At 59.7% G+C, this 13,070-nt stretch overlaps 1 protein-coding gene across 3 annotated transcripts; it reads right to left on the bottom strand.

Moving 5' to 3' along the window:
• Window positions 1-2,176: 2,176 nt before the first annotated feature.
• LOC127543804 (apelin receptor B-like) lies at window positions 2,177-5,786 on the bottom strand. Of its 3 annotated transcripts, XM_051970121.1 has the most exons (4): window positions 4,599-5,786; window positions 4,412-4,479; window positions 3,829-3,920; window positions 2,177-3,641 (listed from the first exon to the last, which is right to left on the bottom strand). In XM_051970121.1, exon 4 carries the CDS (start codon window positions 3,565-3,567, stop codon window positions 2,335-2,337), a length of 1,233 nt encoding a protein of 410 aa, XP_051826081.1. In that variant the 5' UTR covers window positions 3,568-3,641; window positions 3,829-3,920; window positions 4,412-4,479; window positions 4,599-5,786; the 3' UTR covers window positions 2,177-2,334. The 3 variants fall into 3 exon arrangements, with proteins under 3 accessions (XP_051826081.1, XP_051826071.1, XP_051826062.1); XM_051970111.1 differs by having other exon boundaries at window positions 4,412-5,786; XM_051970102.1 differs by lacking the exons at window positions 4,412-4,479; window positions 4,599-5,786 and having other exon boundaries at window positions 3,829-4,397.
• Window positions 5,787-13,070: the final 7,284 nt, after the last annotated feature.

Raw genomic sequence — 13,070 nt, 5'->3', positions numbered from 1 at the left:
TTGTTGGCTAGTCCGGTGAGCTTCGGGGAAGGGATAGAAAAGGGTTTTAAAACCCCCCTCTGCCATTCTTGGACGCTATTAAGGGGGAGCGATGGAGCAGCTGCCTAATAGAGTCAGAGCTCAGCAGCCCGCAGCTGGCCCACCCCCAAGTCCCTCTGTGTCCTTTAGATCTGCCAGGGAGCACCGGGACCTGGCCAAGGAATGGGGCATGGGAGGAGTCCGGGATTTGGGGGGCCCCAGCGGCCCCACCAGAGCCAGTTTCAGTTCTGTGCCCCACAAGTGTGCCCCATTTTAAGGCTCTCTGCAAGAGCCCTGGTTTGAAGACCTTTGCAATTAAGGGGAACAGTCAAGACTCAGGCAGCTCAGGCTCCCCTGGACTGGGGCAAAGAGAAAGCCCCAGCATGGGGAGGGAACCTGGGGAGGGAACCGGGCCTTGGGGGCTGGAGACGTTGGCCCCAACCCCTCAGCCAGCTGTGCGCCCTGGGCTTCCTCTCCCTGGGTCTCAATGTCCTCCTCTGTCTCTTGAGGGGAATGGTTTGAGTATATGGTATTCTCAGAAAGAGAAGAGAGAGGGGGGAGAGAAAAAGGAAAAGAGACACAGACAAGCAGAGACATAGAGAGAAAGAGAAAGAGAGAGACAAAGCCAAGAGAGAAACAGAGACATTCAGACAGGCAGGCAGGCAGAGACACAGAGAGAGATAGAGACAAAGCCAAGAGAGAGAGACAAGCAGAGAGAGACAGACAGAGAGGAGAGACAGAGAGGAGAGAGAGACATAGGAGAAGAGACAGAGAGGAGGGAGAGAGAGACAGAGAGAAGAGACAGAGAGAGACAGAGAGAGACATAGAGAAGAGACAGAGAGAAGAGACAGCGAGGAAAGAGAGAGAGACAAGAGAGAAACAGAGGGATGGAGAAAGACAGGCAGGCAGGCAGGCAGGCAGACAGAAACACTCGGAACCGAACGGTGGGCAGAGGGGGAGGGGAGACTGGGAGTGAAGAACTCCCGGTTTCTAAGCCGGAGGCGGGGAGGGGGGTCAGTTCCATCTAACGGCTTGCCCTTTAAAGCCCCAAGCCTCTTGCCCTCGCTTCGCCCTCCCACCCCGCTTCCGAGCGCCCGGGACAGCCCCCGCCTCCTTTCCCCCTCAGAGCCCCCTCCTCCCCACCTGGGTGTGTCTCTTCCTCCCTCCACCCGGGTCTCGGTCGAATTGTGAGTCCAGAACTCGGCCCCGCCCCCGCCTCCGCTGGAGATGACGGCCGCGCCTTTAAAAAAACCAAAAAGGTATTTTCGGGGTTGCTAACGCGTCTCTATTGGCAGAAATCCGACCCATCGATTAGCCGCAACTCACCGGCAAGGTTCTCGTACCCGCCCCCCCCCGCGCCTTTGCCCAGCCGGTGCCCGAGTCCGTATTCCCTTCTAGGGTCAGCTGAAGCTACGTCCCCCGCGGGCTTCCTCTAGGGTCCTGAAGCGGGGTCCGAGCATCGCCCGGCCTGGCGGGTTGGGGAGCAGGCAGCCCCCGGGCTGGGCTGGGAGGGGGGAGGGCGGAGAACAGCATCTTTATTTTAGGCGAAGTTCTAACTAAAATGTAGCATTTCCTTCAGGGACAAAGACCGAGGTCAAGGAGGGAGGAGGGGTCCCTTATCCGACAGAGATGAAGCCGCAGGGTTGTTGGGGCCCCTCCTCCCCCCGCTGAATGCTTACTGAGGGACTAAACGTTGTTCTTAGAAACCCCGGGCGAAGAGACCCCCTTCAGCCAGATCGAGTTGGGCGCCGGCTCTGGCACTTACTAGGGAAGTTTCTGGGAGAACTGGGGTGACCGGCACGGTCCGGGTCACACCGGATTCTGACCGGAGCTGTCCGAGGCTGTAACTGCACCCGGGTCTTCGGACCCAAAGGCCAAGTCCGTGGGCGCACGACGCCCCTCTGCCCCTATTCTTGTGGATACGTGGTGTCCGATTTTTACGCACGTGAGATCCCGCGAGCTCACCAAGGGCCGGCTCCCCTCCGCTAGCACGGCAGCTCCGGGGGCTCGGGGCGGCGGGCGAGGAAGGCCTGTCTCCGACCCCACCTCAGACACGTGCCCTGGCTGGGAGCTCTGCGGCATTGGTCCAAAAGGGAGGCCCTACCCCCTGGGCGCGGGGCTCGAGCGCCCGTCCCTGGAAAGAAGCGCGCACGCAAGGTTGCCTTTCCCGCGAAGGTTTTATTGGACTGCAGAAGTCACACCCAGCACACGAGCAGCGTGGCCCGTCCCCCGGGGCCCGCCCTCCCTCGGTCCAGATCCGGGGTGCCGAAGCCCGCCAGGGGCCCGCCAGCCCGGAGCTCCCAGCGGCCCAGCCCGTCACAGCTTGGTGGCCAGCGAGGCCAGCTCGGAGCGCTGCGTGTGGCCGCTGGCTGCGCTGGCGCTGGACGAGGCGGGCGCCGCGGGCTCCTCGAGCGGGGGCCCCGAGGCGGGCGGGCGGGCCCGGCGCCCGAGCAGCGGCGGCCGCGGCAGGCGGCGGCGGCACTGCGCGCGGAAGCGGCGGTCCAGGAAGGCGTAGAGCAGCGGGTTGAGGCAGCTGTTGACGTAGGCCAGGCAGGTGGCGTAGGGGTGCAGGCGCACGATCAGGGCCTGCGCGGCGCACGGCAGCGCCACGAGCCCCAGCCAGCTGAGCACGTAGAGGCTCTTGAGGACGTGGAAGGGCAGCCAGCAGAGCGCGAACACGGCCACCAGGGCGGCCAGGAGGCGCAGCAGGCGCCGCCGCTGGCCCCGGCCCCGGCCCCGGGGGCCCGGGCGCTCCGTGCCCGCGGGCCCCGCCCCGAAGTGGCGGCTCACGGCGCAGCCGATGCAGCAGTAGAAGACGCCCATGAGGCCGGCGGGCAGCGCGAAGCCCAGCAGCGTGGTGGCCAGGCTCAGGCCGCCCAGCCAGTAGGCCTCGTGCTCGGGCGCCGCCGCCACGCTGCTGAAGTCCATGTCGCAGACCGTGAGGTTGGCGGGCGGCTGCGCGCGCGTGTCCCGCAGCAGCAGCGCGGGCAGCGCCAGCAGCGCGGCCAGCAGCCAGAGCGCGGCCAGCGCGGCCGACGTCCCGGGCCGGCCGCGCGCCGGGGCCGGGCCCCCCCGGCGGCCCAGCGAGCGGCCCACGGCCAGGTAGCGCTCGAAGCTCAGGCCCGTCAGGCAGAAGGCGCTGGCGAACATGTTGAGCAGCACCAAGTAGCTGCTGAGCTTGCACAGCGCGGCCCCGAAGGGCCAGTGGAAGCGCAGCGCCGTGTAGGCGGCCCACAGCGGCAGCGTCACCACGAAGGCCAGGTCGGCCAGGGCCAGGTGGCCGATGTAGGCGTCCGAGGCGCGCCGCTTGGCCCCGGCGCCCGCGCCCGCGCCCCCGGGGGCGCGCCACACCGTGACGATCACCACGCCGTTGCCCGACAGGCCGAGCACGAACACCAGCATGTAGAGCACGGGCAGCAGCGAGTAGGACAGCTCCCAGTCCTCGGCCCCCTCGTCCTCGCCGGCGCACGCCGCCCCGCCCGAGCCGTTGTAGTAATCGTAGTAGTAGTCGGGCGCCGGGACCCGGGGCTCCGGGCTCCAGGGCTCCATGGCTGCGCGGCCCGGCCCGGCCGGTCCGGCGCGACCCCGAAGCCGGAGTGTGTGGGCGGCGGCCCCTCGGGGTCCTATAAAAGAGAGGCGGTCACGGCTGCCGCTTTCCCCACCCCTCGGGGGAAGGGCCGGAGCCGGCCGCCCCTCCCGCTCCGGGCCGCGGCTCCAGCTTCCCGCGGCCCGGACCCCCTCCCCTCCGCCTCCAGACTCCGCCCTCTCCCCCCTTCCTCCCCTCTCCCCTCCCCACCGCTCCCCTGTTACCTTCTCCCGCTCCTGCCGGGACTGGGGACCGGCTCAGTCCAGCCGCTGCCCTCTGGGACGCGGGGAGCCCCGACTGGGTCCCGCCGGCCAGCCTGCGGGCAGAGGCGGGGTGGGCCGGGATGCCGCCGCCCTCCCCTTCGCCCCCTCCCAGCCCGCTTCCTCGCCTTCTCCCGGGGTGTTCCGGCCTCTGGAGCAGCACAGCCTGGCTACTTCCTTCTCCGAACCCCTTCGGAGGCCGGGGTAGCCGGGGGGAGGGGGGAGGCCCGGCATGGAGGTTCCCCTCCTGCCTCCGCAGACGCGGACCCGGGTCCTTGACGGCCCTTCTCCCCAGCCCGCCCGGCACTCGGCTCCCCCATGCGCGCGCCCTCTTGCCCCCCTCTCTTACAGCCCCCCCGCCCCGCCCCCCGCAGTCCTTCCTTCCTCTCCCGATGCCGCTCACACAGCCGGCGCTCTCCTTCACCCTCAGCCCTCCTTTCCTCCGGCCGTTCCACCCCTCGCTCCCACGGCCTCTTGCCCCCTTCTCCCCCTCTCTCCCCGTCCTTGATACACAACCCTCCCCCTCCCTCCCCGGATCCACACCTACTCAGCACAACGCCAGTCCCCGCCTGTGTGACCCTAGACCAGTCACTCTCCGAGCCTCAGTTTCCCGTTCTGCAAAACGAAGGGGCCGGAGGTGACCCCGAGGTCCCTTCCCAGCCTAGGAATAGGACCCTGGGGACCCCGATTCCCTCTTTAGCCGCCTCTCCCTGCACGCCGGAGGGCTCACCTACCGTTTCTCACTCGCTTTCACACACCTCCCCCTTCCTTGCCGGAGCCATTTGTCTCTGAAGTCTGTCAGAGGAGAAAAGAGGCCCTTCCCCCCTCCCCGCCCCCATCCAAGGGGCTGGGAGCCCTTGTCAGTGTTTTCCCAGAGCCCGGAGAAGTGTTTTCCTTGGGGGGGGGTGTTTTTCTGGGCCAGTCCCTGGGAGCGCCGCAGCCGTCCCCCGCCCCCCTCGGAGAGCTGGGGATTCCTGCGATAAGAGGTGGGTCCAGACCCCGAGCCGAGCTTCCCATCCCAGGAGCTGGGAGTGTTTGCTCAGCAGGGGCTGGAGGGGCTGGGGGCCGTCGGCTCCAGCCCTGCCCCTCCCCCTCCCGGCTGGGAAAGGGGCAGCGGGAGAAATTCCCCGCGGAGCCGGGGCCTGGGCACTGGAAGCTCCCGATGGAAGAGAAAGCGCTCAGCTTCCCATCGAGCCCCGGAACCGTGGCCGAGTGCCGGGCCTGCAGTCGGCAGGCCCGAGTTCAAATTTGGCCGGTGCCTCATTGAGCCTTGCTTGCCTCAGTTTCCTCAGCAGTAGAATGGGGATAACCACAGTTGGTTCAGGAGGCTGTTGTGAGGATTAAATGAGATATTGCATGTGAGAAACAGCAGCAGGAGCCATAGAAATCACACCTTCTCTAGAGCTGGCCATGGTTTAACAAATGGGGAAACTGAGGCCCACAGAAGTAGAAATCTTAATCCAGCAGATTTTACAGAGGGTCAAACTGATCCTCAGAGCAGGGAAATGCCTTCCCAACATGAACAGAAAGGAACGGGGACTGGGATTTCACTGGAAGAGGGAACTGCTCTTTCCTACTAATGCAATTCCACCCTTCTCTGAAGCTGACAGTGTTAAGAGACACGAGGGCACTGAGAGGTTGTCAGTAAGTCAAGCATTTATGAAGCACCTTCTGTATATCAGGAAATGTGCTAAGCCCTGGAGGAACAAAGAGCGGCAAAAACCTGCCCTGAGGATCTCGTGTTCTAGTGGGGAAGCAACTTGCCAAAAAAAAAAAAAAAATACATTCATGATATCTTTATCTTTTGACCTCTCTCTCCATCTGTCTAGCCTTCCCTGTCTTTCCATTTTTCCATCCATCTCTCCATATTTCCATCTATTTTTCCAATTTTCTATCCTCTCCATCTTTTTATCATCTATCTCCTCCTCTCCTCCTCCTCCTCCTTCTCCTCTTTCTCTGTCTGTCTTTGTCTCTCTGTCTCTCTCTGTCTCTCTGTCTCTCTCTGTCTTTCTGTCTCTCTCTCTGTCTCTGTCTCTCCTCTTTCTCTGTCTCTGTCTCTCTGTCTCTGTCTCTCTCTCTGTCTCCGTCTCTCTCTCTCTGTCTCTGTCTGTCTGTCTCTCTCTCTCTCTTTCTCTGTCTCTCTGTCTCTGTCTCTGTCTCTGTCTCTCTCTCTCTGTCTCCACAAGTGGCTGGGAAGCAGGGAAACTTCTTGCAGAAGGAGGGATGCAGGAGTCCAGGGGAGTCCGGAGGTGGGAGGGACGGAGAGGAGAACCCCGGCCCCTGGGGAGAGCCTATGAGAACATCCAGAGCGAGGAGGTGGCGTGTCCTGTGTGCGGACCAGCGAGGAGGCCCGATTTCTCAGCTGTCTGGAGTGTGGGAGGGGACCAAGGCCTCCAAAGGCCAGAGGGGAGGAAAGGGCCCAGCGGGACTCGGGATTTGGCCCTGGAAGCGCCGCTCTGATGCGCCTAGCAGAAGGCGGGCTGGGCAGGTCCATCTGAGCGGGTCAGTGAAAGTGTGAGAGCAGAGGAGAACACACGGGGAAGAACCGCCGTGTTCGAGGGTCCGGGCTGGGAGTTTCCTTTGAGCTTCATTCGGAAGAGCTCCGTGACACCGGGGCCACTGCCAGGACCTGCAAGTGAGGGATTCGGTGAGGGAGGGCTGGGCGGGGCCACTTGCCTCGATTTCCCCTCCGGAACCAGTGGCAAGATGTGGATCAGGACGACCGGACCCAGGCCTGAGCCTGAGGGGGCACCCTCAGTGAGTGAGTGCGAGCAGCAAGGAGCCGGAGAAGGACGGCTCAGACACGTAGCCAGGAGTGATGGCCGGCGCCCACCGAGTCTCGGATGCTCCTTGCCTTGGGTGTGGGTCCTGGCAGGGAGGGGGCCTGGAACAGCTCCTGGATGTCGGGGGTCACACCTGACGGGGTCTGCTAATGTGTCTGAACCTCCGCGACCCGACCTGGAGTTTTCTTGGCAGAGATACCCGACTGGTCTGTCATTTCTTTTTCCAGCCCATTTTACAGATGAACCAACTGAGGTACACCGGGTGCCATGACTCGCCCAGATTCTCCCAGCTAGTGTCGGAGCTCAGATTTGAACTCAGGGCAGTGACTCCGGGCCCGTGTGACGCTCCCTGGCTATAAAGTCCTAGAAGCTGCCCTGAAGGGCTGAGAGAGATCAAACCTTGTAGACCCTTAAGCGGTGTTCCAGCCAAAATGCCTTACTTGTTGTTCCCCACCTGTGACATCATGGGCAGCTACGTGACCCAGCGGATGGAGCGCTGGCGCGAGAGTGAGGAGGACCCAGTTCAAAGGTGGTTCTGACACCTCCTACCTGGGTGACTGTGGGCCACTCTCTTTGCCCTGCCTGCCTCAGTTGAGGAATCCTCATCTGTCAAATGAACTGGAGAAGGAAACGGCCAACCCCTCCCGTATCTCTGCTGAGAAAACCCCAAATGGGAGCTCCAAGAGTTGGACGCAAGCGCACGACGGTGCGACTTAGGCAGATCCAGGCAAGAGCCACGTTCTAGGAGCCGAGCTCGGAGCTAGGTCCCAGCTGGGAGGCTTCTGTGGACCTCGATTTCCCCACCTAGGTTGTCTCCACGGGGCTCCCTCACCCCTTTACTGGGAGTCTCCCCATGTCCAGCCCTGGGCCCTGAGCTCAGCAGGGAGAGAGAAATCCCCTCCCCCCCCCAGCAACTTGAGGGCCTCAGTTTCTCAAGCTGGTGGAAGGGAGTGTGCAGGGTTGCACTGAGCTCAGGGGACAAGCACTCTGAGTGCTGGGTAGTGGCTCCAAGGGGCTCCTGCTGCCTCCGCCTCCCTCCCCCAAGGCAGCTTAGCCAAAGCCCGAGTTCCCAGAATGCCTCCCTTCTCCATCCTGCGGGGCCGGGGGAGCCCCAGGGCCAGCGGGTCACGGCTCCTCCTTTGTTCTGACGCCCCAGGCCGGACTCGTGCTCTTTGCGCCAGTGACCCCTCGGAGGGGCCCGTGCCCGGCTTAGCCAGCTGCAGGCGCGGGGGCCCGGCCTCCCCCGTCGGGCCCCTTCCCCTCGGCACAAACAGCCCAGCTGGGAGGAAGCCCCCGCGAGGATGCTTCCCTTCGGCCTGACCCCGGCTGGGCCCCAAGGAGCAGGAAACGGGGCCCGGCCGGGGGAGGCTCCTGGAGGGACGCGGAGCTGGCGGCCGGTGCTGACCCGTCCACGCCCCGGCCTTTTCCTCCCGCCCCCTCCGAGGGGGACGGCTGCCAAGGAGCTGGCGAGGAAACCAGGGCTCGAGGCCGGCCCTTCCCGGGGCGGGGGGCGCTTCCTGGATCGCCGTCTGCCCCGCACTCCTCTTCCTCCTCTCAGGGACGTCCCCACCTTATCCTGGGCAGGTCCCGGCCCAGAGGCCTCGCCGTGAGACCTTGGGGGAGTCAGCTAGGGCCAGGCGGGCGCAGACTCCCCAGGGCCACTCTCGGGACTCCCCGCGGGGAGCAGCCCCTTTCCTTCACGAGGGGCAAGCCCACCTCCAGGAGCGGGGATTTGAATCTGGCTCTTTTGGTTCCAGACCACGGCCTCGCTTCCGCATGGGCCCCTGCTCCCCATCCCCTAGCACCTTCCACCCCCGTGATTACCCCTCCCTCCTGGTCCTGGGGGCAGCCAGAACATCCGGGTCCTGGTTCAGGTCAGCCATTGCCCGGTTCTGGGGTGCAAGGTGTTTCCATGGCTGCAAAGGGGGCTGTGTCTGCTTAGGAGAGGAGGAACCAGAGCAAGCCAGGACCCAGACACAGCCCCAGGGGTCAGTGTGTGTCTACAGGTATTCACACTGGCACTGGTGTGTTTTCTCCCCCCTTCCCCAAATCTTACCCCAGACTTGGCTTTTCCTCCATTCAAAGAACCCTGGGAGTGTGGGGTCTTACACCGAGGGGGGCGTGGCTGGGTTGGCAGAGATCTCCAACTATGATCGCCGGGCTCAGGGATGTAAATATTTTACAACCTGGTAAACATTTAACAATCAGCTCCCTGAAAAAGAAAAATGCCCACACAACCCACTTCTATATGACATTAGCAACATTGTCTCCAACATTTTCTCGAGTCCAGACAAGCAGTAAAACAATACATCTAGTCCGGACTTGCTTTGCTGCGCTGATCATTTAACAACTGGCTCTGTGGAGTGGGGCTCTGGCAGTCGATCAGTAAACATTTAAGTGTCCATGATGTTCCCAGCACTGTGGGAGGCACTGGGGACACAAAAAGAGGCAAAAGACAACCCATGTCCTGGAGGAGCTTCCGCCCCCTCCTCTTGCACTCCTTCCCCTCCTCCTTCCTCATTAAGTCCTTCAGGATTCACTCATTGGTTCCCTCACTTAGTAGATTTCTCCATCACCCCCCTCCCAGTTCACTCCCCTGACCCGCACTGGTGCTGCCCGACTGAATCCCCCAAGGGGGCGATGTTCTAGGAGTCACCGTACCCTAATGAGCTCACGACCCCGACCCCCCCCCTCAATGCGCTTCTCTTCCTAGGTGATGTAGCAGACAGATCCGGGGCCAGGAAAACCTGAATCACTTACTAGCCAAGTGATCCTGGGCAAGTCATTTGCATTTTTCTGCCTCAATTTCCCCATCTGTACAAAGAAGATTGTTGTTGTGAGGAATAACGAGACATATCTGTAAAGCGCACTGTGAACCTTTTAGAGCTTGGTTCTCATTAACAGCCCGAGAGGGAGGGCGACTACAAGCCCCGCGGTTTCCCCTCAGGCCAGGGACTTTTTTTCGGTGTTTAGCCATTTCTCACTTGTGTTGGACTCGTCCTGACCCCATCGAGGTTTTCTTGGCAGAGGCACCGGTCAGAGCGATTGGCCATTTCTTTCTCCAGCTCATTTTACAGATGAGGAAACTGAGGCACTCGGTGAAGTGACTTGCCTCAGGTCACACGGCCAGGAAGCTTCCGAGGCGGGATTTAGCTTGGGGTCTCCCTGACTCCAGGTCCAGCTTCGAGCCTCTGCTCTAGGTGGGAGTGGACAGAAGAATGGACAGAACCTGAAGGTAGGAGAGTGATGAGGTGGGAGCCGCCACCAGGACAACTCCACAACCCGAGGGCCTCCTGGGCGGGACTGGGAAGGCTCCCTGGAAGAGGAGGCCCTGAGCTGCTCCCCGAAGGACAGGAGGACTTGGATCAGAGCTTCGCCGCTCCCTTTGGCCCACCTGGCCCTCCCCCAGCCTCGGAAGGCGGCTGGAGCCGATCTCGCTCATCCTCCTCTGAGGGGATATTCTTAGCCGGGTTTCCGACTGGACTCGGGCCATGGGCTTCCCCAGATGGACTCTCTCCTGTCCTCGGTGGGTGAGAGGACAGGCCTGAGCCCCGACTGGAGCCCTCAGAGAGGACCCAGCTAGCGCCAGCCCTTTTGGGGAAAGCGAGGCTCAGAATGAGGTTACCACGGTAACCTGGGTGATAAATAGCAGCGTAAAATTCAGTCCTCCTGCCTCCTGGCCTTGCTTCGTAAGCCCTGTAGAGTGCGGGCATCCCCGGGGAGAAAGCAGCCGGGAGGGCCGGATGTGCCGTCCTCCCAGTATTTCCCCTGCCTCTTGCCCCCAGCCCCACCCCAGCACCCTGGGCTCGAGGATCTGGGTACGGAAGAGCTGGGCAGCCCGGAAGAGCGGAAAGATGCAGCTGATAGAAGGGCTGTGAACTTGGAGCCCAGCAGAGAGCCCGGAGCTGGCCGAGGGGGTTGCTTTTTTTGGTGGTGGTTGTTGTTGTTGTTGTTGTTGTAGAAGTCGTTTTTTATTTGTTTTTCCAGTTCCTGGAGATTTATTGATCCATTAGCCAAAGTGCAAGTTTTCACGGCATCCCGGAGGGAGCTTCCATTCAAAGGCACCTTTGACTGTCTCAGATTGCTGGAGAGCCAAGAGGGGAGGGAGGAAAATTGGAACTTGGGACACTTTTTAAATGAACGCTGACCTTTTAACCTCGACTCTTCAGCCCCGTGGCGACGGTTTGGGGACTTGGCTATGGGTTTGATCTCGATTCCTCCTTCCTCATTGCATTCTGTACAAAAATAACGGGGCGCTCTGGGACTTCTTTGGGACAAATCTCATTGGTTTCACGTTGTTGTAAAAGGAGACGCAACGTTCAAAACGTGCCGACTAGTGTTTCGTCGGACGCTATTCCTCGGATTTGTGATTCTTCTGTATTTCATGGCCTCCCTTCTGTATAATGGTTTTTCATAGTACAAAGAATAAAATACACAAAAGAACAAATAAACGAGTGTTGAAAACTATGGGATTAAAAAATAACATTTTATTAAAGACGTAAAAAGTCTTATTTGCTAGTTTTTTGTTACTTAAATGATGAGCAACACAGCGTGGAGAGCCAAGATTGGTTCGGAACAAGGTTTTCTCCAAGAGATCTCCAAGTGATGTAAACTCGGCACCATTCTAAGCCCGTGGAGTCTGCGCGGCCCTTCCTCGGGGAGCAGCACTTTCTAAATGTTTAATGCTGGGTTTGAAAAATGGCTGGGTTTGAACTTTCCCCCCTACCGTGGACATCGTTGACCCATCTTATTGAAGTTCCCATTAAAGGGCATGTTTTTGCTCTCCGATCCCATCATTCCAGTTAAGTTGGTTAAAAACGTGAAGTTAATATTTTGCAGGATGTCAAGCATTTTCTCTTTCTTTGTTTCTTTCTCTTCCTTCCTTTCTTTCTTTCTTCTTTCCTTCTTCCCTTCTTTCTTTTCCTTCTTTCCTTCCTTCCTTTCTTTCTTTCTTCTTTCTTTCTTCCTTCCTTCCTTCCTTCTTCCCTCCCTCTTCTTTCTTCCCTCCTTCCTTCCTTTTTCTTTCTGTCTTCCTTCCTTCCTTTCTCTCCTTCCCTTTTTTCTTTCTTTCCTTCCTTCCCTTCCTTCCTTCCTTTCTTTCTTTCCTTCCCTCCTTCCTTCCTTTCTTTCTCTCCTTCCCTTCTTTCTTTCCTTCCTTTCTTCCCTCCTTTCTTCCTTTCTTTCCTTCCTCCTTTCTTTCTTTCTTTTCTTTCTGTCTTCCTTCCTTCCCTTCTTTCTCTCCTTCCCTCCTTTCTTCCTTCCTTCCTCCTTCTTTTTCTTTCTGCCTTCCTTCCTTCTTTCTCTCCTTCCCTTCTTTCTTTCCTTCCTTCCCTTCTTTCTCTCCTTCCTTCTTCCTTCCTTCCTTTCTTTCTTCTCTTCCTTCCTTTCTTTCTTCTTTCCTTCCTTCCTTCCTTCCTTCCTTCTTCCTTCCTTCCTTCCTTCCTTCCTTCCTTCCTTCTTTCCTTCCTTCCTTCCTTCCTTTCTTCCTCTCTCTCTCTCTCTCTCTCTCTCTTTCTCTCTCTTTCTTTCTTTCTTTCTTTTTCTGAGGCAATTGGGGTTAAGTGACTTACCCAGGATCACACAGCTAAGTGTCTGAGACAGGATTTGACTTCAGATCTCCTGACTTCAGGGTCGCTGCCTCGCTGCCCTGAGCATTTTTATCTGGGTGATGTCTACCGGCTCCTCCGAGGATGTCTGAGACCCTGAGTGTCATTTGTGGTCATCGTGGCTCTATGGGACGGCTCTCAGGGGGACCAGCCAGCTCATCATTCGCATTTCAGCAGAAATCTTCCTCCGGGCAGCAACTGCAACAGCAGCACTTTCCAGAGGGATCGCAGGAGACCTTTGGACAAAGTGGAGACTTTTCGTTCAGAGTTGGGGCCGTGTAGCCTAGTGGGCCCCTGCCATCTTCAGGCATTAAAGTTTGGGAGGATGCACAATCTTGGAGAGTTTTCCGCTGGGAGCCCAGATAGTGCTTTTATTCCTTGGTAAAACATAAACTTCTAATCCAGGTTCCCCAAAGTGGAGGAAACGCTCCGAAAAGCAGCATTTCCAACCCCCCTTGCCAAGTCCGAGGCATTTCCCTGCGGGTCCTTGGTTTGAGGTTCAGCGGGGGGTTTTAAACATGGCCATCGTGCTCTACGGACTTCGCGAGAGCCTTTCCGGCTGGCAACCTCGGGGAACAAAGCTACCACCTGGGGTCCATCCCCGAGTGGTGGATTCTAAGGGAGAGGGCTCCTTCCCAGTCCTTCCCTTCCGGGACCTGTGGGATTTGGGCTCCAAGGAGGATGGGAGCAGTGAAGGTAAGAGCCAGAGCCTGTGGAGAAGAGCTCAAGTCCAGGAGCCGGGCCAGGCCGTCCGAGTGGCCAGCGGGGAGCTACGTGTCGCCCGTGGGACCGGTCTCAGCTCTGGGGTCCTCGGTGA

This window comes from Antechinus flavipes, chromosome 1 (genome assembly GCF_016432865.1).
Source record: "Antechinus flavipes isolate AdamAnt ecotype Samford, QLD, Australia chromosome 1, AdamAnt_v2, whole genome shotgun sequence".
Lineage (NCBI taxonomy): Eukaryota > Metazoa > Chordata > Mammalia > Dasyuromorphia > Dasyuridae > Antechinus > Antechinus flavipes.
This window is presented reverse-complemented; position numbering and strand designations above follow the sequence as displayed.

Coding starts and splice junctions, on each gene's coding strand:
- LOC127543804 (XM_051970111.1), bottom strand. CDS start 3,567: ATGGAGCCCTGGAGCCCGGAGCCCCGGGTCCCGGCGCCCGACTACTAC.